Source organism: Acinonyx jubatus, chromosome B4, assembly GCF_027475565.1.
Source record: "Acinonyx jubatus isolate Ajub_Pintada_27869175 chromosome B4, VMU_Ajub_asm_v1.0, whole genome shotgun sequence".
NCBI classification, from domain to species: domain Eukaryota; kingdom Metazoa; phylum Chordata; class Mammalia; order Carnivora; family Felidae; genus Acinonyx; species Acinonyx jubatus.
Window position 1 is genome coordinate 127265124 of NC_069387.1, and position 24391 is coordinate 127289514.

Below are 24391 nucleotides of genomic sequence, written 5' to 3' on the forward strand. Positions count from 1 at the left end.
CGTCATCTCCTATTTTGAAAGCAGGGTGATCGGGGTTTTGTGATTTGGGCTAAGCGATTTTTGTGTCACCCCACCTGTCATCTCGTTTAATCCTCGCAGCAAACCTGCGCAGGGTGCTCTGGGGGTCAGGAAGGATTTAAGCCAGGTCTGTCCAGCTCTAAAGCCCCGATTTTTTTCCCCCTAAGTCATGAGAGCCACTGACATATTAAAAGTGCAGCTTCCCGATTTGGGAAAGTGAAAAGCCCTCGCTTAAGGTGTAGTTGAGAAAGCAGGGGACAAAGTGTTTCCTTATACCACTAGCACGTGATGACTGGGGAGTTTGGAGAACTTTGTCCTGGCTTTGTCACTAAGTCTGGAACCTTGGACAAGGCACTTGGCCTCCTTTTGTTCACTGGCAAAATGAAAGTAATACAACTACCTTCCGCAGCTGGTGGAGGGGCCAGGGGTGTCTAAACACCCATCTGTGGACAGTGCTGTCAGAATCACCCCAGGGGATCTTGGGTCCCACCTGAGAAGTTCTGATTCTGGAAACCTGGGGCAGGATTCTGGAATCCTGTTTTGTGAAAAGCTGAGAGAGTCCAAAGTGCAATCAGGTCCAGGAGCCACTGATTATGATGACATGTTTGCAAAGAGTAGGCATTCAAATAGCGGCTGTAGATCTTCCCACCATAGGCCTCGTTTCCAGTTTTCTGTGAAAGGGACGTCAATATTCCTTATTTGTAGTGAAAAGGGAAAAGAGGGAGGGGAAAGACAGGGAAACAAACCGTCTTGATTCTACTCACAGGAAAAGGGCTGAATAATCTGTATTCTATGCATACTATGGAGAATTAGGAGCTGTTAAGTAGAATGAGTTCAGGGACACCTCAGTTGGAAGAGCATGCAACTCTTGATCTCGGAGTCGTGAGTTCAAGCCCCACGTTGGATGTGTAGAGATTACTTAAAAAAATAAAAGTAATAGAATGACATAAATCTATCCTGTCCTCAGAGAGACTGCCAGGAAGTATTAACAAGAAAAGCAAATTTCAGATTTGTCTGATTTTGTTATACACTGTAAAAATACTGGTATTTTACACTCCCCAGTAAATAGGTTTACATGCCTGTGGCAAAGGGAAGGAAACATTTGCCGTGGTTCATCGTGGAGGGTGGGAACGGAAGACAAGGGAAGAGAGATGATGCAGCCCTCGCTGCTGCTTGAGAACGCCAAGTTTTACCAAATCTTCCCAGTTTTCCAAGCGAGGTTGGGTATCTGGGGTCGTGAACTTTCGCAAATTTTAAGCACCGGCAAATCATGAAAAGTCGTCTACGATGGAAAAAGAAAAATCACCCTTTGGGTCGAAGAAAACACCCCTGGGACCATTCTGGATCCAGAGGCGACTTATTTCTAACTCATCCCCACCGTCTGGAAGGGTGTGTGCCAGGGAGAGCCCGGCGCGGGGGGCGAGCGGGCTTGCGCGGGACCGACAGCTTCGGAACCCCCACTTCTCCCAGCCCCTGGCTCTGGAGGCGGACGTGGTCTCACGAGGCTTGTAAAAGGCCTGAGGAGTGTCCACAGGCAGCCCTCGCACCGCGCCCGCCGCCGCCGGCGCGAAGACCTCCGCTCCGCCATCTTGGCTCCCGCCCCGCGCCGCCGCTTCCTCCGGGATCAGAAGTTTCGCGCCAAATTGTCCGGCAAGCAAAATGGAGCCCGGAAGGAGGCCGGGGACGTGACGTCACTGGCCCCGTAGCCAATCCGCTCCAGCGGCCTGTCCGGAAGGTGGGGCTCGCGGGCGCAGAGCGGTCCAATCGCTGGCTGTAGAACCTCAGCGAGCCAATGGGGACGCAGCGGCCGCGGCGCCCGAACGCGGCGTCTCGTTTTTCCCGCGAAACTCGGCGGCGGTGCGTGGAGGTGCTGGTGTACCCGGGTCTGGGGGTTGTGGGGTCGCAGAGGTGAGACCGGGGGCGGGGGGTCTGCAGGTCTCAGCACCCGACGGCGCTGCAGGGTGGGCAGGCGTTCTCGCCGGCGAGCTGGGGTCCCCCCGCCCCGCATTCGGAGCCGAGCCCACCCCCGCCGGCTCCAGCTGTTTGTCCCCGCGCCAGGCGCAGTCATGTCGGGTTTCGACGACCCCGGCATCTTCTACAGCGACAGCTTCGGGGGGGACACCGCGGCCGACGAGGGGCAGGCCCGCAAGTCGCAGTTGCAGAGGCGCTTCAAGGAGTTCCTGCGGCAGTACCGAGTGGGCACCGACCGCACCGGCTTCACCTTCAAATACAGGTGCGGGCTGGAGCGGGACAGGAGGAAGGAGGGCACACAGAACCCCCCCCCCCCCCCCAGTGTGGCGCCGACAGGGGTCGCACGTCATCACTCAGAGCCGGCTAGTGTAGTAGAGCACGAATGGGGGGACACGGGCCCAGAGAAATGAGGGAGCATGTCCCAGGTCCGAGGATCGGGGTCCCAGCCGTGCTTCATCCGGCCGCACCCTTGTGGCCTTTGGTTTTGTACGTGTTATACCTGAAGGTAACTTTTGAGTGGTCACCTGTTGAGTGGGCTCCTAACAGCCAGCTAGAGCTCCTAGGGTCCTTTGATTTTTTTTTTTTTTTTTTTTAACCCATGACTTGTTTCTGGTCGTTTGCTTCTTGTTTTTCCGTGTACTGTCTTTGATGTCTCCTAAACTCAAGTTCTCTATGGGTGTAAAAGGTGAAGATGGTAGTTAGGATTTACTTCGTTCATGCAGTCATTCTGATTTGCAACTTCCATTGATCAGCACCTGCTGCGGGCCAGGCACTGTTCCGCTGAACCTGCTCTTTGTCATTGTATAATCCGCGGCATCATGTCAGATCCTTGTAGGTCCAGCCTCTGTCCCTAGCACCTTAAAAGGCAGAGGTGGATTTGTAGGTTCAGGCTTGGGCAGGACCAATTACTGAGTGACTTCCAAGTAACAGTCTCTCTGTGTCGTCAGTAAATGGTGCCTCCCCCTATTCATGTACCAGCTGACATTGACCATCTGTGTGCCAAGCATTGTGCTAGGCATTGAGGTATGAAGATGGAAAGGCCTATTGCTTACCCTTTAGAAGCTCTTAGGTCCGTGAAGCTTATAAGTCAGTGGGAGCAAGGCATAGAGGCCAAGAGACGAATTACAAAGTGACAGTTACCTCACAGGAGGACTATATGGGTGCCTGGGTGGCTCAGTTATTTGGGTGTCTGGCTCTGGATTTCAGCTCAGGTTGTGATCTCGAGGTTCATGGGTTCAAGCCCCACTTCGGGCTCTTCGCTGATGGTGCGGGACCTGCTTGGGATTCTCTCTCTCTTTCTGTCTCTTTGTCTTCTCTGCTGCTCGTGCTCTGTCTCTCTCTCAAAATGAATAAATAAACATGAAAAGAAATTAAAGGGAAAAAATAAAGGAGGAATATAGAAGGAAGTTAGGGAGGGCTTCCAGAGGAGCCCAAGTTTAACCCCTGGCTGAGAGAAGAGTTTCAGGTGTGGAAGGCATTCCTGAGAGGAGCAGTTGCATGCATGGGCAGAGAGGTAGGAGTGGCTTTTTATAATAGCAAGGGGTTTTTTGGGCCAGGGTGGTCATTTTGTGTGTGGCTCTGGGACATAAGGCAGGGGTGGGGGATAAGGTCTGAGATGAGGCTGAGGAGAGGTCCCTGTGTGGGTCAGTGGTCCCTAAGTGTGTTTTGGGACAAGAGTCCCATAGGATGCTCTGTAAAAAGTGCATCTGGTGGCTGATAAGACAGACACAGTCTCTGCTGTCTTTGGGCTCCCAGGTTTGAGCTGTGTGTTAGGTTAGTCTCCAGGAGAAAGTAAAAGGCTCCAGGGAGTCCTGCAGCGAAAGAGCTGAGTCTCCCAGACTGACCTGTGTGTGCACACAACCCTGTGTTGGAGTGTTGAACTGTGCTTCGGCCATCGTGTGGACGATCTCCACGGAACCTGGTTTTTTTTTTTTTTTTTGGAGGATATGCCTCTGTCGGCAGCAGGGAGCCTCCGCAGGGTTACGTCACAGAACCACCTGGAACTCGATGTGTATTTGGGAAGAGGAGGGGGCGGGCAGTGGTGGTGCTGGTGTGGGCAGATTTGGGGTGCAGGTGCGCCTCGGCCAGTGTTGATCTCCTCTGCACCCTCCCCCACCCTGCCACCTGCCCACCGCAGGGATGAACTCAAGCGCCATTACAACCTGGGGGAGTACTGGATCGAAGTGGAGGTGGAGGACCTGGCCAGCTTTGACGAGGACCTGGCTGACTACTTGTATAAGCAGCCAGCCGAGCACTTGCAGCTGGTGAGTGGGTCCCCGTCCCTGAACCTCCCCTCCCTGCTCCAGGGCCGGTCCTGCTCTGGTCACCAACAGCTGTCTCCTTCCTCTTCAGCTGGAGGAGGCTGCCAAGGAGGTGGCTGATGAGGTGACCCGGCCGCGGCCCACTGGCGAGGAGGTGCTCCAGGACATTCAAGTCATGCTCAAGTCCGATGCCAGCCCGTCCAGCATTCGTAGCCTGAAGGTGGGTCCCCTTAGAGGCTGGTCCGAGGGTGGCAGTGGCTGCTGCATGGTGCACAGGGGCTTCAGGCAAAGGCAGATCTAAGTGCCAGCTGTGTGACCCTGGGCAGCTCACTCAACTTCTCTGAGCCAGTTTCCTCCTCTGTAAAATTAACTCATAGGACAAATGTTTACTGAGCTCCTTCTGTGGGCAAGGCATTGAGTTGGTTCTTGGAGAAATCACATTGAGCTAAACAAAAAGCTCTTGTGTGGGGTTTATGTCCACCCGTGGGGTGTGGGGGGAGCCCTGAGTCAAGCAGTGAATATCACCCAGGGTGATTTTAGTTACCTATTTTTTTTAATGTTTATTTTTGGGAGTGAGCAAGCGTGCATGCGAGGTGGGGAGGGGCAGGGGGGGGGGAATTCCAAGCACAGTGCAAAGCCCGACGCAGGGCATGATCTTGAACTATGAGATCATGACCTGAGCCGAAATCAAGAGTCGGATGCTCAACTGACTTAGCCACCCAGGAGCCCCACCCGTGATGATTTTTGGATGTTCCTAAGTGCAGTGGAAGAAATCAGGGGGGTGGCCCTGTGGGAAAGACAGAAGGCTTCCCTGGTGGAGAACCATCTGAGTGGAGACCGAGCAGTGGGCAGACAGTTGGGAGAACATTCCAGGGAGGCAGAGGTACAGCCTGGACAAAGCCTGAGTGGTGAGGGGGGCATGGTATGTATGGTCAAGGCCATGTTGAAGGACAGCCGGTGAGGCTAAGAGTGATCGGGAAGCAGGAGGGGCTGGCATCTGAGGGGTTTATTTGTTTTAGTTGACAAATACTGAAGGCTGCTGTGCTCCACGTGTGGGCTAGACCCTCATGTAAACAGACAGGACTCGGTTCTCACAGAGCTTATGGTGGGAGAGACAGATACAGGACTTTGAGATAACTTCAGGAGCCGTGATAGGAGTCATGAAGGAAAGAGAAACGCGAGTAAATATGACAGTGGCCAAGGGAGGTGGATGGCGGTCAGAAGAGGCCTCTCTCAGGAAGTGATGCTGGAGTGAGTCTGAGTGAGTCATAGTCAGCTGCGTGACAGCCCAAGGGGAGAACATTCCAGGCTCAAGGAGAAGCAGGTGCAAAGGCACTGAGGTGGGGACAGTGGTATGCTTCAGGGAACAAGAAGGAACCAGTGTGGCCGGACCCCAGTGAACATGAGGGTTGAGGGAAGGAAGGGGGAAGGGAGGAAGAGGCCAGAGGGCCCAGGCTTTCCAGCCATGGAAACGCGCTTGGATTCTGTATGGAGCACGGTAGGAAAGCAGGGGGTGTTTAGGTATTCGAGTGGGCTGGTTCCATTGGCAAACAGTCCCTTTGGCTGCCACGTGGAGGACAATTTATAAAATTGGCAGGAGTGAGAGCCAGGGGAGCAGTGAGCAGGAAGTGATGGTCGTGACGTTAGTCGTTCCGTTCCAGGGTGGTGGTTAGAATCTAAGGAGGTGATGCACTTGGCTGTACTCGGCATGCTCCATAGCGGGGCCCAGATGTCACCCTTTTAGCTAATGGCACCTCCTCATCGTGCATCATACCCATAAGGCCATGCTCTGGTCTTTGCTTGACAGATCTACTCCACATCCCGCAGCTCTCTTGGGGGTCCTTGTCAAGCCGCCTTTGGCTGGCACGATGGCAGGTCTGTTCCCGAAGCAGGGCTGTGAGTTCTGGAGCTTGTCGGCTTTATCTATTCCCAGCACCAGGGAAGGGCTCCGTGACTATGTTTGGAATTAAACTCAGCATCACGCTTTTCTGTGGAAGCGGCATTGGACCTGTTTGGGGGGCAGCTGTTTCATGAGGGAGGCAAGCCTCCACTTCCCCCCAGGGACACGCTTCCGACTGTCAGACTCATTGGAGAACACATTGAATGACCCACTTGAGGTGATGGGTTTCCTACAGTAGAGGAGGAGCCCTCTCTAGAAGGATCACTGGTCAGGGATGGCTCGGAGGGGCTGAGACTACCCCAGTCCTTCGGGATTCTGGAGTGCCAGGTGCCCGCGTCTTTGTAGATTGTTGTCTGAAAAACATGCTCTGTGGTGGTTCCAACAGTTCCAGTGTCCCCGGCTTGTGGTGGGCACATGTGGCCTTACGTAGCACAGAGGGGGCCAGCCTCTTTCCTTCTCCACCTCCCATCTCCCAGGCTTTGGTGGAGGGGGTGTCAGCATGAACCTGTAGCCTGCCTGTCCCAGGAAAGCCACTGGGAACTGGAAGAAAAGGTAGCGAAAGGAACTTTTAAAAAAAAATCTTTTTAATTTTGGGCTCCTGAGTGGCTCAGTCAGTTAAGTGTCCGACTTTGGCTCAGGTCACAATCTCGCGGTTTCATGGGTTCGAGCCCAGCATCGGGCTCTGTGCTGACCGCTCAGAGCCTGGAGCCTGCTTCGGATTCTGTGTCTCCCTCTCTCTCTCTGCCCTTCCCCCGCTCATGCTTTGTGTCTCTCACTCTCAGTCTCATAAATATTAAAGTCCTTTTAATTTTAATTTTTTAATTTTAAGGAAGCCTACACCCAACGTGGGACTTCAACTCAAGGCCCTGAGATCAAGAGTCACATGTTCTACTGACTCAGCCAGCAAGGTTCCCCTGAAAGGAACTTTTCTTGTTTTGTCTTATGGAAAATTACACATGGAAATGGAATAGTGTAATGAATTTCATATACCTTCACCTAGGTTTAGTGGTTAACATTTTGCCTTTGTTCTTTTTTTTCTTTTTTTTTTTTTTTTGCCAAAGTACTTTGAAATAAATTCTAGAAGTGCCACTTTATCTCTCAGTGCTTCTGCATACGTGAGAAAAAGATTTTCCCGTGCACTCTCTGGGGTCCCTGTCTCCCTTTAATCAACCGCCCTCTGGATGGCTCTCTTGCAGTCGGACATGATGTCGCATCTGGTAAAGATTCCTGGCATCATCATCTCCGCGTCTGGGGTCCGAGCCAAGGCCACCCGCATCTCCATCCAGTGCCGCAGCTGTCGCAACACGCTCAGCAACATCGCCATGCGCCCCGGCCTGGAGGGCTACGCCCTGCCTAGGAAGTGCAACACGTGAGTGGGCCTTGCGGGGGGGCCCCAGGGCCTTGTTGGGGGAGGGACATCTGAGTGGAGACGGGAAGGGTAGGGACCAGCCTGCAGCGCCTGCAGGGAGAGGGGCTGGGGCAGAGGCGTGCCCTGTGGGGGTGGTGTGGGCCGATGCGCTGGGGCTCAGGGCTGAGAACCAGGGGCCATGTCCTTCTCCATTGGTGAGTTCTGTGCCCACCGGGACGTCCAGACGACTTGTGCGGGGAACCCAGGGTTCAAAGGGGAAAGCACTCCAGGGGGATGAGTCTGTCTGGAGTCTTCTGAAGCAAACTGGCTTGCTGGGGCAGCCGGGCCAGCGACATAGCACACTTGTTCATTTACACGTTGCCTATGACCACATTTGCACTGTAGAGACTGCGTGTGTGGCCTCTTGGCCCGTAACACCGAATGTTTACACTCTGGCTCTTACAGAAAATGATCTCCACTCCTGGTCTGAGGGCCCATGCCCTCTCTCAGGCTGCTCATTGGCCTCTGCTGGTCCCCCTCAGCTACCTGACCTAAGTGTCGGCAGTGCCCTGGGCTCAGCCCTGCTCCCTTCTTCTGCACTCATTCCCTGAGTGGTCTCGGGCTTTAAGAATCATCCGTGCGCAGAGGACACTCACATGTGTCTCCCCTGAACTCCAGAGTCAGACCTGGTTGTGGGCGGGATGCCCCCGAGCCGGTGCCCAGGGGACACTGCAGATTTGAACCACACTGACCTGACCTCCATCCCACCCCCCAGATCTGTCCTTCCACAGCTCCCCTCCCCCGTCCCAGATGGGAGCCCCATCTTTTCAGGTGCCCAGGCCCAAGTGCTCGGTCTCAGAATGTTTCCGGGAAGTCCTTTTGGCTCTGCCCTTAAGATTGCATGTAGAGAACCAGACCTTTTCCTAACCTCCTGGGCATGTCTGTCGTCCTCTCACCTGGAGTGGTGAATCCCGGGCCCACCCTCATCTCCCAGTCTGTTCTCCACTCTGCAGCCACAGGTGACCCAGTCGTTTCCATGTCACCCAGAGACCAGCGCTGTCCTGGCCCGCACGGCCCTCCACAGCCCTCTCTGGCCTCCGGTCCTCCCCCAACTCTGGGCCCAGCCTCGCTGCCTCCCTCCTAACACAGGGCCTTTGAACATGCTATTTCCTCTGCCCAGAACATTCTTTCCTCTGACCTCCACAGTCCACATTCTCACTTTTTCCATCAGCTTTCTCTTCTGTCCTCTCACAGAGGTCCTCCCCCAGGCCTCCAGCTTACACTGGGTGTGTGTGTGCCCAGTCACTCTGTTACCCACCGACTTCACGGCATGGAGCACTGCCTGTCGTCCTGTTATGGAGTCATTCGCTGGCTGGCTTTTTCTTCCCTGACTAGACCATAAGTTCATACGAGCAGGGACTCCCTGCCATGTCCCTGGCCTGTAGAACTGTGTCTGGCACGTAGGGGGTGCTTTGCTCTAACGCCTCGGTAATAGTTGAACTGTGACTTCGTCACATGGAGGTGAATAGAGGCCTGGACCCTGAGGGTGGTCTCCAGGTGCCCAGACCCTCACCGAGAGGTCCTGGGATTTGAGCGGGGGTTTCATAAGGTCACTGGTGATTTGGCTCCTCTACCTGTGGGGACCCCGAGACCCTCGTGGGGCTTGGAAGTGTGACCTGTCTGCAAGGGGGAGGAGCCGGGCCTAGAGCAGACCTCCCCGTTCCTCACCTGGCTCGTGGTACCCCACAGAGCTGCACTCCTTTTAAGGGCCTTGCCCCGCTGTTGCGGAGACCCTCAACTTGCTGTGGACCAGAGCTTGTCACCGACTCCTGGGGTGGGCTCCCTGGGGTTTGGGTTCTCAGGGGAGCTCTGGTGATCCTTTCTCTTCCCCCTGTGCAGGGATCAGGCTGGGCGCCCCAAGTGCCCGCTGGACCCGTACTTCATCATGCCCGACAAGTGTAAGTGTGTGGACTTCCAGACCCTCAAGCTGCAGGAGCTGCCCGACGCGGTGCCTCACGGCGAGATGCCCAGACACATGCAGCTCTACTGCGACAGGTGACACAGGCTGGGGCTGGGGGCAGGGAGGGGCTCCCACTGGGGCAGCGGCCAGGCCGAGTCCCCAGCTCAGGTGCTGGGTGTGGCCGAGTGAGTGTGGTGGGCGGAGAGGGTGGCTCGTCACGGAACACCCCTTCGCTGGTACCCTGGTGCCTCCCATGTTTCCGCTCGTCCTGTCCTCCCAGAGTCTGTGAGGGCGTGTAGCCCCTGCCATGCGGGTGCTGGACCTGGAACCCCGAGAGGCCGACTGGCTCCTTGAGGGCTCTGGTTCTGGGTTTTTCCGGGGGGGTCCCCGCAGCCCTCGGAGCTGGGAGAGCCCCTGCCTCGCCTGCATCCCTGGCTCTCTGTTCACCCTCTTCCTTGGGTTTTGCTGAAGGATCGGGAAGGAGGGGAGGGTGCTTGACTAGAGTCTGGTCCCCTCTCGGCCACCTGAGTGGAAGACTTGGTGACGTGATGGGGGTTCGTCACCTGGGCTGGTGCACCTGGGTGTGCGTGCAGGTGTCCTGTGCTGTGTGGTTTCCTGAGGCGTGGATCCACAGGTCTTGTTAGCTTCGTCAGTGGCAGTGGGACGTGTAGAGGTCAGACTCGAGCGAGTTACATGAGTTGGCAAAGCCTCGGTTTGTTCATCAGGAAAACGGGCATAATGACAGTCCTGAATCTCTAGTTAAGCTGCTGGGAGATGGTAATTGGAAGATGCGCGTGTTTAGCATAGCTCCTTAATACAAATTGAGTGTTTGTTGTTGATTAGGTTATTCTCCAAGCAGTCAGTAATCCAGACTCAAGCAGTGGTGTGTGGGAAGAAGGGCCTTAGAATCCTCTCAGAACAGTGACAGTGATGGTGACGCTCCTTGGTGGGATGTGACTCTTTCCCGCATGGAAAGCACTTTTGGGTTGTTTCCTCTCTTGATCCCGTGATATCGCTGCCCCCACCCCACAAGCTCAGAGATGTGCGGTGACTTCTGAGTGGCAGGGTCCGGATGTACACCCCAGCGTCCCCACTGCTCCAGCTCTGGCTGGAGGGGCTCGGAGACTGCCTTCTTCCAGCACCTTCGTTTTGAGAAGAGAACGTGGAAGTCCAGAGGCAAAACGAGTTGACGGAACGGAGCTCATGGGGCCATGAAGAGGCAGAAGTGGGGGTGGCCCCTGCAGAGAGGCTGGAGGGCCTGAGGAGGAAGGCTTGGGGAGCCCGCGGCGAGTCTGACAGCAGATGAGACGGGGATGGGGCTTGTGAAGAGGTGGGGAGCCAACACGGAGCCAGCTGGAGCCAGCTCAGGCGGGGAGGCCTCTGGTATAGATGATAAGGTGGACCATGAGTGTGACAGGGTGGGTGAGCGGGTCAGAGACCTCCCTGTCCCCACCAGGCTCTCATCTTTGTTTCTCCTTCTTCCCTGTTTCCTCAGGTACCTGTGTGACAAGGTCGTCCCCGGGAACAGGGTCACCATCATGGGCATCTATTCCATCAAGAAGTTTGGCCTGACCTCCAGCAGGGGCCGCGACAGGGTGGGTGTGGGCATCCGGAGCTCCTACATCCGTGTCCTGGGCATCCAGGTGGACACAGATGGCTCTGGTGAGTTGGCTTTGGGGTCCTGGCTGTGCTGCACTCTGGGCCGAGCCCCTGTCATCTCTCCTCTGGATCATTGCCGGGCCTCCTGATTTCCCTGTCCCCACCCTTCCCAGCGGTCCCCAAGGGCGTCCGTGATCTAGCCCCATAGCTCCTCAGAACCCGTTCCCCTCACTTACTGGACCCTGAGCACAGGCTGACTCCTGAGGGGCAGAACCGGGGTCTCTGCTCAGGCTTGTGGCGTCCCAGCTCTGAGGCCCTGCCCCGCAGGGCGCCCTGATTGGGCGGTGGGCTGGCCAGGGTCTCCCTCACGTAGCACTCACACACCCTCCCCCCCCGGCCCACCCAGGCCGCAGCTTTGCCGGGCCCGTGACCCCACAGGAGGAGGAGGAGTTCCGGCGCCTGGCCGCCCTGCCCAATGTCTATGAGGTCATCTCCAAGAGCATCGCCCCGTCCATCTTCGGTGGAACGGACATGAAGAAGGCCATCGCCTGCCTGCTGTTTGGGGGCTCCCGAAAGAGGTGGGGGCCTGGGTCCCCCCAGATCTTGGAGGGGATGAGTAACTTGGCCCCTATGAGGGTAGCTGCTGATGGTCAGGACTTGAATGTTCTTTTCATTTTCCTGGGACCCTCAGCCTTGCCTGCTACTCCCAGGCTCCTTCCCCATCAACCAGTCTTGCTGTCAGCTGGCTTGTGGCTCATCTGTGGTCTCCCGTTTCCTTGGCTGTCCGTGCCCTGGAGGCAAGCTGTCTCCCCCATTGCTACCATGGGCGAGGCTAGGGGACACGGCGGCTGTGAACGAGGGTCTCAGCCCGGAGCCCCTGGCTGCCTGCTGCTCTAAGGCTCGTGATACCCGGTTGGGGGGCCGACTGCCAGCCCTCCCCGTGACCAGCCCAAGTGCCAGCCTCGCCCACCTGCCCGTCCTCCCCCAGGCTCCCTGATGGACTCACCCGCCGAGGAGACATCAACCTGCTGATGCTGGGGGACCCGGGGACGGCCAAGTCCCAGCTGCTGAAGTTTGTGGAGAAGTGCTCTCCCGTCGGGGTGAGTGCCTAGGGCTCACTGGGCCACCCCAGTAGGGAGGCAGGCTGCAGGCAGGGCTGCTGGGTCCCCAGGACCCCTGGGGCAGCTGGCTTCCCGGAATCTCTTTCTCGTTCCTCTCGCCTGTGGTCAGGACGGCACAGAGGGAGGAGGAAGGGAACCAATGGGTGTGGGTCGGTTTGGGGCCGTGGGTGGAGTGCGGCCTGTGAGCGAGCACAGGCTCTGGATCTCTGCCAGGCCAGTAGCTGGCTGGTCATGGACCGCAAGCAAGTCACCTATTGTCCCCGAGACTGTTTACCCACTGAGCCGTAATGTTGGTAATAATCACATGAAGATTAAGGGCCGGGCCCTGCTCGCAGTGCATTACGTAGATTTACTCACCTGACCTTCTACTCGCTGCACGGTGGGTGTTGTGACCCCTTTAAGGAGGAGGAAATGGGTACAGAATAGCTCTGTCTTGCCCGGGGTCCCACAGCTAGTAAGTGCAAGCACAGGGATCTGACCCCAGGTGTGTGGTAGGCGGGGTGCTCTGTACAGTGATTGGGGTCTGGGGGCTCAGAGAGGGCGGGGATGGCCATCGTGGCCAGTGGGACAGGGCTGTGCCAGCGGGAGCTGTAGTCTGGATAGACCGGAAGTATGCCAGGGGCTCCTTGCTGGAGCAGCCTGACAAGCACGTGTGCACTACAGCCATGAGCCATGGGGTGGGCTTACGTTTCTTTAAAAAAACAAAAATTTTTTTTAGTGTTAATTTTTGGGAGAGAGACAGAGACAGGCAGAGCACGGGTGGGGGAGGGGCAGGGAGAGAGGGAGACACAGAATCCGAAGCAGGCTCCGGGCTCTGACTTGTCAGCACAGAGCCCGATGCGGGGCTGGAACTCACGAACCGTGAGACGACCTGAGCCGAAGTCTGCTGCTTAACTGACTGGGCCCAGCCAGGTGCCCCCAGTGGGCTGAAGTTTCTGGTGGCCACGTTAGAGAACTAAAAGGATCAGACGAAACTAATCTTACTATTGTGTGTAGCTCAATATATCTGAAGCGGTGTTTTAGTTCGTAGCTTAACATAAAAAATGCAGTGGGATACTTCATATCCTTTCTTTTTTTAAGGGCTAAGTTTGAAATGGGTGCATACGTAAGGCCACCTGGGTTGGGACTTGCCACAGGGGCAGCATGTGGTACTCAAGTCTGTACAGAGATGACAGGGGACTGGGGAGGGGGAAGCCTCTCCTTGGGGGTCAGGCGTCCCTGTTCCAGCCCTGAGGCCACCTCGAAGTGTGTCCTTCATCTCTGGGTCTCCGTCTGCTCCTCTGTGAGCCGGGCCCCCGAGGGCCGATTCCCAGGGCTGTGGCGGGACTCAGGTGAAGAGTGCGTGTGGACGCCCACCGGGCCAGACTGGTGCCGGGGCTGCCTTCCTGGCCCAGGGGAGGAGCTTGGGGTTCTGTCCTGGGCTCTGCGGCCGGCTTTGGTGTGTGAGCTTGAGCCAGCCCCATCAGTCTGGGCCCCGGCCTCACTGGGGTCAGAGCGTGGAGCTGGAGATGTGCGGGGCCCTGACCCCTCCTCTTCTCCCTGCAGGTGTACACATCGGGGAAAGGCAGCAGCGCGGCAGGCCTGACCGCCTCAGTGATGAGGGACCCCTCGTCCCGGAACTTCATCATGGAGGGTGGGGCCATGGTCCTGGCCGACGGCGGGGTCGTCTGTATCGACGAGTTTGACAAGGTGAGTCTGATGGCGACGTGGCTGGCAGCTGGAAGGTGGAGGTGTGGCCTCCTGTGCTCAGACGGCACAAACCGCCTCTGACTTAGAGCCCGGTGTGGTCAGTCTCTGGGCCTGTTATCGAGGGAAGTAGTTTAACCTCTCTGAGCCTCCGTTTCCTCATCTGGAGAGTGGGTTCGTGGCCACTGGCGCGAGAGGGCTCCACGTTCCTGCCGTCCGCCTGGCATAGAGTTGGGGCTTGACTGGTAGTTGCTGTGGTTTTCCTGCTGCCCTGCTGCTCTCCTGCCCCCTTGCCTGGGCCTCAGACGTTCCTGTCCCACACAGATGCGGGAAGACGACCGAGTGGCGATCCACGAGGCCATGGAGCAGCAGACCATCTCTATAGCCAAGGTGTGCAACTCCCGTCCAGCCTGGCCCGGCGTGCGTGGGGAGGGTGCTGGCCGGGGGCCACTGTTCGCCAGGGCCTGTGCTGGCAGCAGCCGCCGGCCTGGGGTCGTGGGGCGCGTGTGCACGGACGCACGGAGGGGATGTGCCCCCGGGTTCTCATCTCTGCCATCTGCTTCCCTCCCTCTCCCCTCAGGCTGGGATCACCACCACCCTCAACTCCCGGTGCTCCGTCCTGGCTGCAGCCAACTCGGTGTTCGGGCGCTGGGATGAGACGAAGGGGGAGGACAACATCGACTTTATGCCCACCATTTTGTCCCGCTTTGACATGATCTTCATTGTCAAGGACGAGCACAACGAGGAGAGGGACGTGGTGCGTTTGAAGACTGCCAGGGCCACAGGGCGCACAGGGCCGGGTCCAGCCAGGGCTGCAGTTCTGGGGGAGGGTCACCGGGGCTTGGCCCAGAGTCCTGACCATCAATCCGACTTGCCCGTAAGTGGGCAGCCCAAGAGGGGTGGCTGTGGCTTGCAGAGAACACTGGACTGGGGGTCCAGTCCTGCCTCCTGTGTGTGCTAGGCTATGCGGTTTGGGTCAATCGTTCCCTCCCCGGGCCTCAGCCCCTTGTATACGAAACAAGGAAGTTGACCTCTGCAAATAATAGAAGACCGGCTCTGGCCAGGACGTCTCTGGAAGAAAGTGGTGGCTTATGTAATGGGCAAGCCTAAAGGTGTGGGGCTCAGCTGCATCCGGGGCCCCGTGGTCAGAGCTCTCTGCTTCTGCCTCTGCTCTCCCTCCTTTGCTGGAGGCTTGTACTCAGGCAGATGCTCTCCTTGTGGCCGATATGGCCCTGGCAGCTCTGTGATTTTGTCTGGTCGGCTCACAGACCCTGAGGAAAGGGGGGCCTCCTCCTTTCCACGAGTTCTGGCCCTACCAGCTCCTCCTTCCTGCCTGCTCAACTTCTGTGTTGGGATCCAGGCTGGGGAGGGCCTGTGGGCTGACCCAGTGTCCCCTCTGCCTCCCCAGATGCTGGCCAAGCACGTCGTCACTCTGCATGTGAGTGCACTGACCCAGACCCAGGCTGTGGAGGGTGAGGTCGACCTGGCCAAGCTCAAGAAGTTCATTGCCTACTGCCGAGCGTGAGTCCTAGGCATTGGCCCTGCAGGAGTGAGGTTGCCTGGCTCTCCTAGGGTGGGAGAGAACCCTGAGCCTGCTTCTTACGAGGGATTACAAGAAGGGATGCCTTCTTACAAGTGAAGCCCTCCTGAGGGTTCTGGCTAGGTTCCTTTCTGAACTCGCACAGGTCACTCGGTGGCTTTTGGCTTACGTTGCCACATGTCTAAAACGAGGTTGTAAAAATCAGAAGGTCTTGAAAGATCAGCTCGACTCTCACATGCAGGGAGGCGGTGCAGTGTGGACATCGTGCACATGGGCTCTGGGGCACGTCCGCCCCACCGTGTGACCTTGGGCGAGTCAGTTGCCCTCTGAATCTCCCTTTTCCTGGACTGGTGTTGCCTAGGGTTTTTGTAATGATGGCACGGGTGATTAAGTGCTTGGCAGAGCCCCTGCACCGAGTCAACATTCGGGAAATGGCAGCTGAGACTTTTATTCCTGTTTTCTTCACAGCCGGCCAGTAACTGTAATCCTACATACAATAATTACCCTGTGCTGGGTGTTCTCTGAGTATTTCACGTGTAAGCGAACTTTAGCCCTGTCCCTAAACCTTTGAGGGACCATAGGAATCCATTTTACTGGGGCTGCGGCTAAGAAGCTGAGGGAAGGAAAGGTTAAGTAGCTTGTCCAAGGTCCTGAGTGGGAGGTAGGAGAGCAAGGATTTGAACCCAGGTACCTGGCTCCAGGGGCTGTGCTGTTAGCCACGGTGTGGAGATGCTGGACATATGCCTCAGTGGCCTCTTGTTGGGGGTAAAACCTGAGGGTGGAGGAGTCTTCAAGAGCCCCTCTGATGGGAGGGGAGCACTGTAGTCGGGTAGGTCCCTCAGTTCCCCCCTGCCCACCCTTGGAGTGATGGAGTGGCGCAGTGACTCCCGTCCTGGGTCCTTGTCACAGTTCTGAGCTCCTGTGGCCCCGTCCTTAGAGGCTCGGGCCCCAGCTGTGAGGCTTGCCCCATCCTGACGCCAGGTCCTTGGTGGCCTTGGGGAGTCGACTCCTCCCTCCTGGCTCTGTCTTCTCACCCTCAGGATGAGGGTTGCCTTAGGTGATCTGAGTATTCCCCTGAATCTGTGACTGTCACTTGGCTGGGCAACATGGTGGGTGCCCCGAGAACCCTTCCTGGCCTCATGTCAGCTGCTCCCCACCATCCTGCAGGAAGTGTGGCCCCCGGCTGTCAGCAGAGGCCGCAGAGAAGCTGAAGAACCGGTATATCATCATGCGGAGCGGAGCCCGGCAGCACGAGAGGGACAGCGACCGCCGCTCCAACATCCCCATCACCGTGCGGTGAGCGGGCGCGGGAGGGCCGGGCCCAGGAGGGCTGCATGGGCCTCCTCGGTTTACAAAGTAGGGTGTGCCTCGCAAGCCAGGGCTGGGGGCCCTTGCTCACCGCACAGCGCAGGCCTGTAGTGAGGGCTGTGGGTCAGGGAGGCTTTTGGGAATATAAACCCTCACGGTATGTACTTCTTGGCCTGTTTTAAGGTTGAGAAGATCTGGGACCCTGTTTTTTGAATTTTGTCTGGTTTCCCTCGTTGCAGGGCACCATGAGGGAAAGGGAAGGGTCCAGTTATGGGAGTTAAAGAGACCTGGGTCCTAGACTTTGGCCGACTGACTGCAGGGAAATGGCTTTCCTTCTCTGGATCTCAGTTTTCATGGTTAACTCCTCATTTTTGTGAAATTACACAGTAGAAGATGGTGATGAGGAGTTTGACCCCATCTCGTCTGAATCCGGTCTCTAGCACTGATTAGTTAGAAGTGATTTTGTTTGTATGTAATGGAAAATACAGAGTAAATAAATCAGAGTTTATTTCTCTCTCACGTGTAAAAATGTTAGAGGGTGGGTGGTCCAGGACTGATGCGATGACTCCTCAGAGTCATTGGCAAGTGGGGCTCTTTCATGCTTACCCTTATCCTCCTAGTCTAAGATGGCTGCTGGAAGTTCAGCCATCACCTCTGCATTCCTGGAGACAGGAGAGGCAGGAAAAGAAGGGCCCATCTTTTAAGGACATTTCCTGAAATTCCCACAAAATGTTTGAACTTCCATCTTCTTGGCCTACGTTAGTCACATAGAAACACGTAGATACCAGAGAGAGGCTGGGAAATGTCAAATTTGAGCTGGGCACCACATGTTGGAGTAAAAATTGGGGTTCCATTTCTTTGATGTGTATTTAATTTTGAGAGAGCGGAGACTGAGCGCGAGTGGGGGAGGGGCAGAGAGAGAGAGCGAGACACAGAATCCGACGCAGGCTCCAGGTTCCAAGCTGTCAGCCCAGAGCCCGATGTGGGGCTCGAACTCATGAACCATGAGATCATGACCTGAGCCAAAGTCGGACGCTCAATCGATGGAGCCACCCAGGCGCCCCTGGGGTTCCGTTTCTGAGGGTCGTGGGGACCGCAAGCAAATTCTCCCGTCGTCTGACACCTTGGGCAGGCGCCTCCCTGATGCTGTGCTGGGACAGGGGCGGGGGGTGAGCTGAGTCCCCGCCGCGTCCCCTTGCTCCCACGCAGGCAGCTGGAGGCCATCGTGCGCATCGCCGAGGCCCTCAGCAAGATGAAGCTGCAGCCCTTTGCCACGGAGGCGGACGTGGAGGAGGCTCTGCGGCTCTTCCAGGTGTCCACGCTGGACGCTGCCTTGTCCGGCACCTTGTCAGGTGAGCAGGCGCAGAGACCCGAGCTGGGGGGGGGGGGGTGGGGGCCACAGCCGGGAGGCCCGGAGCATGTGTCGCGTCTGTGCCTTTGCCGAGCGTCTCCAAGCGTCCTCCCGGCGGTGAGCCCCCGTTCCCAGTTCCGCCCCGGCCACTTCCTTCCACGATGACAAGCGGTGGCTTCTCTCCACACCCTTGGACACACTCCTCTTGACCCAGTTAATTAGGAAGAACTGTCACCTTGTCCTCATCTGAGAACGATGGCACTCCTTGTGAGCTCGTAACCGTTCTGAGTGCTTCCAGAACTCTTTCCCGTTTACTTCCAGCTGTCCCCACATCCCCCCCCCCCCCCCCCCCCCCCCGAGAAGCCAGGCGGGGCACTTAGAAATAAGACAGGCATTCAGAGGCCTTTTCATGGTGCCAAGGCTGGCTGTTCGTTAGCTGGAATGCAGGTCTCGACCCGGAGGGCAGTGAAGGTCAAACTGGCATAAGCCCTACAGTCTGCTTCAGGCTCAGTCTTTGAACAGATTGTTCTGGATCACTGGCTGTGCCAGACTCTTCTGGGAGTAGATTCATTCCTTCACCGAGCAGGCTGTGGTGTTTGTCAGGCGTTGTTCCAGGTGCCAGGGGTGTAGGAGCGAACAGATCTCGACGTCCTTGCCGTGCGGGCCTCATTTGAGATGGGGAGAGACTCGACAAAGGCAGATAGATGGGGTTCAGGCAGTCAGAAGTGCCCTGGGCTGCGGGGGCGGGGGAGATCCTGGCAGGCCGGATATGTTGGAGGAAGATGGTCTGGAGGGCTTCTCTGAGGAGGTGACGTTATTCAGGAGTGGTGTGAAAAGAGGAAATAAGGGCAGGGGGAGAGGACACTGTGGGGGGAGGCTGAATGCCACGCCTCCAAGGAGGGAGCAGGCTTGGCATGTTCAAGGGTGAGTGTGGCCGGTGCCTTGGGTGGTGTGAGGGGCCTGATCGCCCCCACCCTCCCCTTGGTGAAGACTCCGTCTCTGCCCTGGAGGGGATTCCCGTCAACATGAGAAATTTGCCTATGGGGGCTCTTGGGTTTGCTGATGGCCAGAGGTCAGGTGTGATTTGGGGCAGTGAGGTTTGAACTGGGCGTCTTAGGCTGCGTAGCAGCCTAAGCTCATCCTGGAGCCTTGAGGTCCCCCACCCAGTGGCTCTGCTGACCGTGCCCCACCCTCTCCTCAGCTGACACCCCAGGGCATCTGTAGGCCTTGGTCAGCAGGAGGAACGTGCCCTGCAGCAGCCTGGTGCTTGCCCGGGCCCCTTGGGGCACCTCACAGCCGTGGTCTCTGGGCAGCCTGCCCTCCCTCCTTGGGGCACTGGTGGGTTCGGCTCTCTCAGATCTGCTCCTCCAGGAACTTTGTCCCTGCTGCCTGACCAGCCGGGTGGGGTCCAGGTATTACGGGCTCTCTCTCCAAGTCCGCTCACGTCCTTCCTCAGAGCCCTCCCCTGGCCGTTCCCAGAATCAAAGCAAAACCCGTGCCATGGCCTAGGGCCCCCAGGACCTGGCCCCTGGTCGCCGGTCTGGCCACGTCCCTGGTCTCTGGACAGGGTTTCGAACGAAGTCGGGTTTCTACCCCTGTGCCTTTGCACCTGCCAGTCCGTTGCCTGGAGCATCCTTCCACACAGGTGTGCTGTGTCCCCTGACTCACGGCTGTGTCCAACCATCTCCACAGGCCCATGCTGTCCCCCATGCACCGTTCCCCGGCCACCCTTTCTTGGCTCAGCGGCCCCGTCCCTTCAGGTCTCCCACCATGAGCAGACTGAGGTCTCTGGTGCCCCGTCCCCACCTACCCGTCTCTCTCTGCCCACAGGGGTGGAGGGCTTTACCAGCCAGGAGGACCAGGAGATGCTGAGCCGCATCGAGAAACAGCTCAAGCGCCGCTTTGCCATCGGCTCCCAGGTGTCGGAGCACAGCATCATCCAGGACTTCACCAAGCAGGTAGGCCCTCCCGTGGCCTGGGGCGGGGGGCGGGGGGCTCCCGCGGCCTGCCTCCTACCCACCAGGCACCTGTGTCCTGTTGCTCAGCTGACAGGCCTGGGTTGGGGATGGGGATGAGGTGGCTCTTCCTCGCCCTGGACCTGTTCCCGTCATTCATCCCCTAGAGATGGCCTCAGTCTGGGGCAGGGGTGGTCTTCTCTCCCATTAGGGGAGAGGACGGGGGGCTGGTGTTCTGGTACAACCACACCCAGGCTCCCCCAGCACCTCCCATGTATCTCTGCCCTCGCTGCCTGGCTTTTGTGGGGTGGGGAGGGGCAGAGTCAGGAGGGGGAGTCTCCAGTTCATGGAGGACAACGTTCGAGAACCCAGAGAGGAGTGGGGCCTTCTGGGTGCTGTGGAGAACTTGTGGTCTTTTTTTTTTTTAATTTTTTTTTACATTTTTTTCTTTTTGAGAGAGACAGAGCACAAGCTAGGGAGGGGCAGAGAGAGAGGGAGACACAGAATCGGAAGCAGCTCCAGGCTCTGAGCTGTTAGCACAAAGCCTGACACAGGGCTCGAACCCACGAACCGTGAGATCATGACCTGAGCTGAAGTCGGACGCTTAACTGACTGAGCCACCCAGGCGCCCCAACTTGTGGTCTTTAAAACCACAGGAACAATCCATGCCTTTCTGATTTCAGCTCCTCTTAACATACGTCATGTCGTTTGAATCTTAGAGCAGTTTCACGCAGCAGGTGGTACCACGCTCGTTCTATATGTGAGCAGACTGGGGCTTAGGGAGGTTTAGGGGGTCAAGAGCTTGGGTTCTAGAGTCAGGTGGACTCCGTTCAGGCCCAGGTCTGCCACTTAATTGCTGTGTGACTTTGAGCACGTGACTTAGCCTCTCTGTGCCTCAGCTCCTGGCCCGTAAGATGAGAGTAATCACAGTACCGGCTGCGTGGGGCTGTTGTGGGGGTGGAGTGAGTTGAGGTACGAAGACTAGAATGGTGCCTGGCACGTAGTAGAGTTCAGGAGGTGTGAGCCCTTCGCCGGAGCCAAGGAAATGGGTGTGAAGGCCTTTGATAAACCGGAAGTTCTCTGTGAGCAGGGGGGGGATACGTGGGGTCCCCTCTGGAGGCACGCTCCTGCATCCAGCCTTGCGTCCGCAGAAATACCCGGAGCACGCCATCCACAAGGTCCTGCAGCTCATGCTCCGACGGGGCGAGATTCAGCATCGCATGCAGCGCAAGGTCCTCTACCGCCTCAAGTGAGCCCTCGCGGCCTCGGACTTGCCCGTGCCTCCTGCACGGCCCGCGCCTCCCGCACGGCCCGCACCCCGAACGTCACTGCCCTCCGCCTCCCTGCTGCCATCTTGAACTTCCCACGCGCTCTCCACCTGCCCTGGAGGAAGGAGCGTCCCCCCTGCCTCGCCACCTCCCGGCGCCTGCCTCTGGCGCAGGTCCAGGAGGCGTGCTTTTGGAGTTTGTTGAAATAATAAAGCCGCGGTGCGTTTGGATGTCTCTGGGCTTCTGCACTGGGTAGCCCGTCCCCGCCCCCATCTTGCCCTGCAGACCAGCCTTGGAGCCAGACCGAGCGGGGCATCTGACCTGCGTCCGCCCCTCAGGCCCTTGGGCAGCTCCCTTCCCTTTTGTGCTCCAGGTTCTTGAACTCACCAGCTGGCAGCGGTGAGAATCCCACCAGATCCGGGACGTGTGGAGGGCTCTGGGGGGGTGCGCAAGATGGGCTCTGCTGCTCCCCGGAGCCTGTGGGGGCGCGGAGGCTGTGCTCCTGCCTCAGGCCCGCCCAGTCCCACGCCTTTCCGTGTCTCAGTGTCCGGACCGTAAAGGGCTGACGCTAGCACGTGCTTTGCAGGGTTGTGTTCAGGATAATGACAGCGAGGTGCTCAGGGAGGACGGAGCAGTGCGGTGAGATGCCAGTGGCTTTTGGGATTCGGGGACCTGGATTCCCACAGGCTTTAGAGCAAAGTGGCTGAGAGTGGAGGTGCCAGTGTTGTGTGCGCTGGTTTGCTCCCCGCGGGCTCCCCGTAGCTGTGTGGCCTTGGCTGAGGCAATCGACTTCTCTGGGTCTGAGGATACGCCTTTTGCCGTTTCCTTTTTCTTGGGCAGGGTCACCACAAGTAGTTAATTTTTGCGTGTGTGTCATGGGAACTTTAATTCTAGGGAGCATGAGTGAGGGAGGGGCAGAGGGAGAGAGAGAATCTTAAGCAGGCTCCATGCTCGGCGCAGAGCCCGACACGATGCTCGATCTCACGATCCTGGGATCATGACTTGAGCTGAAATCAAGAGTCAGACCCTCAGCGGAGCCACCCAGGCATCCCTGGGATGGGAACTTGTAAGATCTCTTTTGGCGACTTTGAAACATTCATAAGACAGTATTAACTAGGGTCCCCATGTTGTGCGTTACCTCCTCATGGCTAACTGACTAGCAAGTACGTACCCCTAGACCCCCTTCACCTATCTGCCCACTCTCCACCACCCACCTCTGGCAACCGCCCATCTATTCTCTGTGTCTCTTGAGGTGTTTGTTTTGTTTTTTTGTGTTTTTTGTTTTTTTTGTTTTTAAGACTCCATGTATAAGTGAGGTTATACAATATTTTTTCTTTGACTTCCTTTTTTATGGCTGGATAGTGTGTGTGTGTGTGTGTGTGTGTGTGTGTGTGTGTGCATACATCTCGTTTTCTTCATCCATTTTTCCGTCAGTGGATGGATTCCATATCTTGGAATTAGGTCCAAAGTCGTTTTCGTATCTTGGCTGTTGTAAATGTTGCAATGAACCTGCTGGTGCTAGGTCTTTTCAAATTGGTGTTTTCATTTCCTTTGCTAAAAAATTGGTGTTTTTATTTTCTTTGTGTAAATACGGAGATACTGACAACTGGAATCGCTGGGTCTTATGGTATTTCTAGTTTTAGCCCCGCGGTGACTCTCTCTGCTGTTTGCCACGGTGGGTGCCCCAGGTTATATTCCCAGTGGTGCCCGAGGGCTCCCTTTTCTCCACTTCCTCGCCAACACTTGTTATGTCTTGTGTTTTTGAGACTAGCCATGCTGGCAGGTGTGAGTGATGAGCTCGTTGTGGTTCTGATTTTCATTTATTTCCCTGACGGTCAGTGATGTTGAGCATCTTTTCATGTGTCTGTGGGCCATCTGTATGTCTTTGGAGCAATGTCTCTTCAGATCTTCTGCCCATATTTTAGTTGCATTATTTTGCTGTCCAGTTACCTGAGTTCTTTATATATTTTGTTCTTTATTATTTATTTACTTTTATTTTTTTTAACTCTTTATTATTTTTTGAGAGAGAGACAGAATACAAGTGGCGGAGGGGCAGAGAGAGGGGGAGACAGAATCCGAAGCAGGCTCCAGGCTCCAGGCTCTGAGCTGTCAGCACAGAGCCCGATACGGAGCTCGAACCCACGAACTGTGAGATCATGACCTGAGCCGAAGTCATATGTTTAACTGATAAGCCACCCAGGTGCCCCTATATGTTTTGAGTATTAGTCCCTTATTAGTATGCAATCTGCAAACACTTTCTCCCATTCTGTGAGCTTTTTGTTTTGTTGATGGTTCTCTTCTCCATGCAGAAGCTTTTTAGTTTGATGTGGTCCCTTCACCTGTTTGTTCTGCTTTTGTTGCCTCTGCTTTTGGTGTCAGATTTAAAAAGTCCTCACCAAGGCCCATGTCCAGAAGTTTCCCTGTTTTCTAAGGCCTTATGGCTTCAGGTCTTTCTTCCTTCTTTAACCCATTTTGAGTTAGCTTGTGTGGTATGAGATAGTGGTCCAATTTCTTTTGCACGTGGATCTCCAGTTTTTCAGCACTGCTGCCTGGAGAGACTGTCCTGTCCCCATCGCATGTTCTTGTCTCCTCTTTCCTGAACTAATGGACCGTGTATGCCTGGGTTTATTTCTGGACTCCCCGTTCTGTCCCATTGGCCTGTGTGCACCTGAATTTAGCATCAGTGAGCTGGAAGTCGTAGGATTCAGCACCGCAGGTTGTGAGGTTTGAATGGTAGAAAGCACGAGTAACAGCAGTATCGGAGAAAATCAATAGTCCTCGTTGTTTGTCATTATTTTGCTTAATACTGTAATACCAATAAAAGGGTATAGTTCGTAAAATTCAAGAAAAATCCACGAAATAAGATATTTGCCACTTAAGATACATTTAGGAATGCAGAACCTCAAGCAAAGCATGAATTCAGAAATGCATTACACATTTTATTCTATTAAATTACTAGCAGATACAGTGTCTAAAAATAAGCACCATGTTAAAACGAAGACCGCCGCGAACTGAAAGTCTGATTATACGATCTTCCTAAAACCCCGACCAGGAAACCTGGGTGCGTCAGTGTGGTCACTGTTGAGTCACTCGTGTACTTACCTG

The 24391-nt window shown here is 56.2% G+C and overlaps 1 protein-coding gene across 4 annotated transcripts; it reads left to right on the plus strand.

Annotated features, from left to right (window-relative positions):
• The first annotated feature begins 1779 nt into the window (after positions 1-1779).
• MCM5 (minichromosome maintenance complex component 5) lies at positions 1780-21520 on the plus strand. Of its 4 annotated transcripts, none has more exons than XM_027070889.2 (17): positions 1780-1885; positions 2077-2251; positions 4127-4253; positions 4342-4470; positions 7347-7519; positions 9398-9553; positions 10954-11120; positions 11464-11635; positions 12046-12157; positions 13724-13867; positions 14189-14254; positions 14445-14621; positions 15273-15385; positions 16572-16700; positions 17922-18064; positions 19894-20021; positions 21170-21520. In XM_027070889.2, the coding sequence occupies exons 2-17, from the start codon at positions 2085-2087 to the stop codon at positions 21269-21271; spliced, it is 2205 nt and encodes a 734-aa protein (XP_026926690.1). In that variant the 5' UTR covers positions 1780-1885; positions 2077-2084; the 3' UTR covers positions 21272-21520. The 4 variants fall into 4 exon arrangements, with proteins under 4 accessions (XP_026926690.1, XP_026926689.1, XP_026926691.1 ...); XM_027070888.2 differs by having other exon boundaries at positions 1793-1926; XM_027070890.2 differs by having other exon boundaries at positions 1805-1875.
• Positions 21521-24391: the final 2871 nt, after the last annotated feature.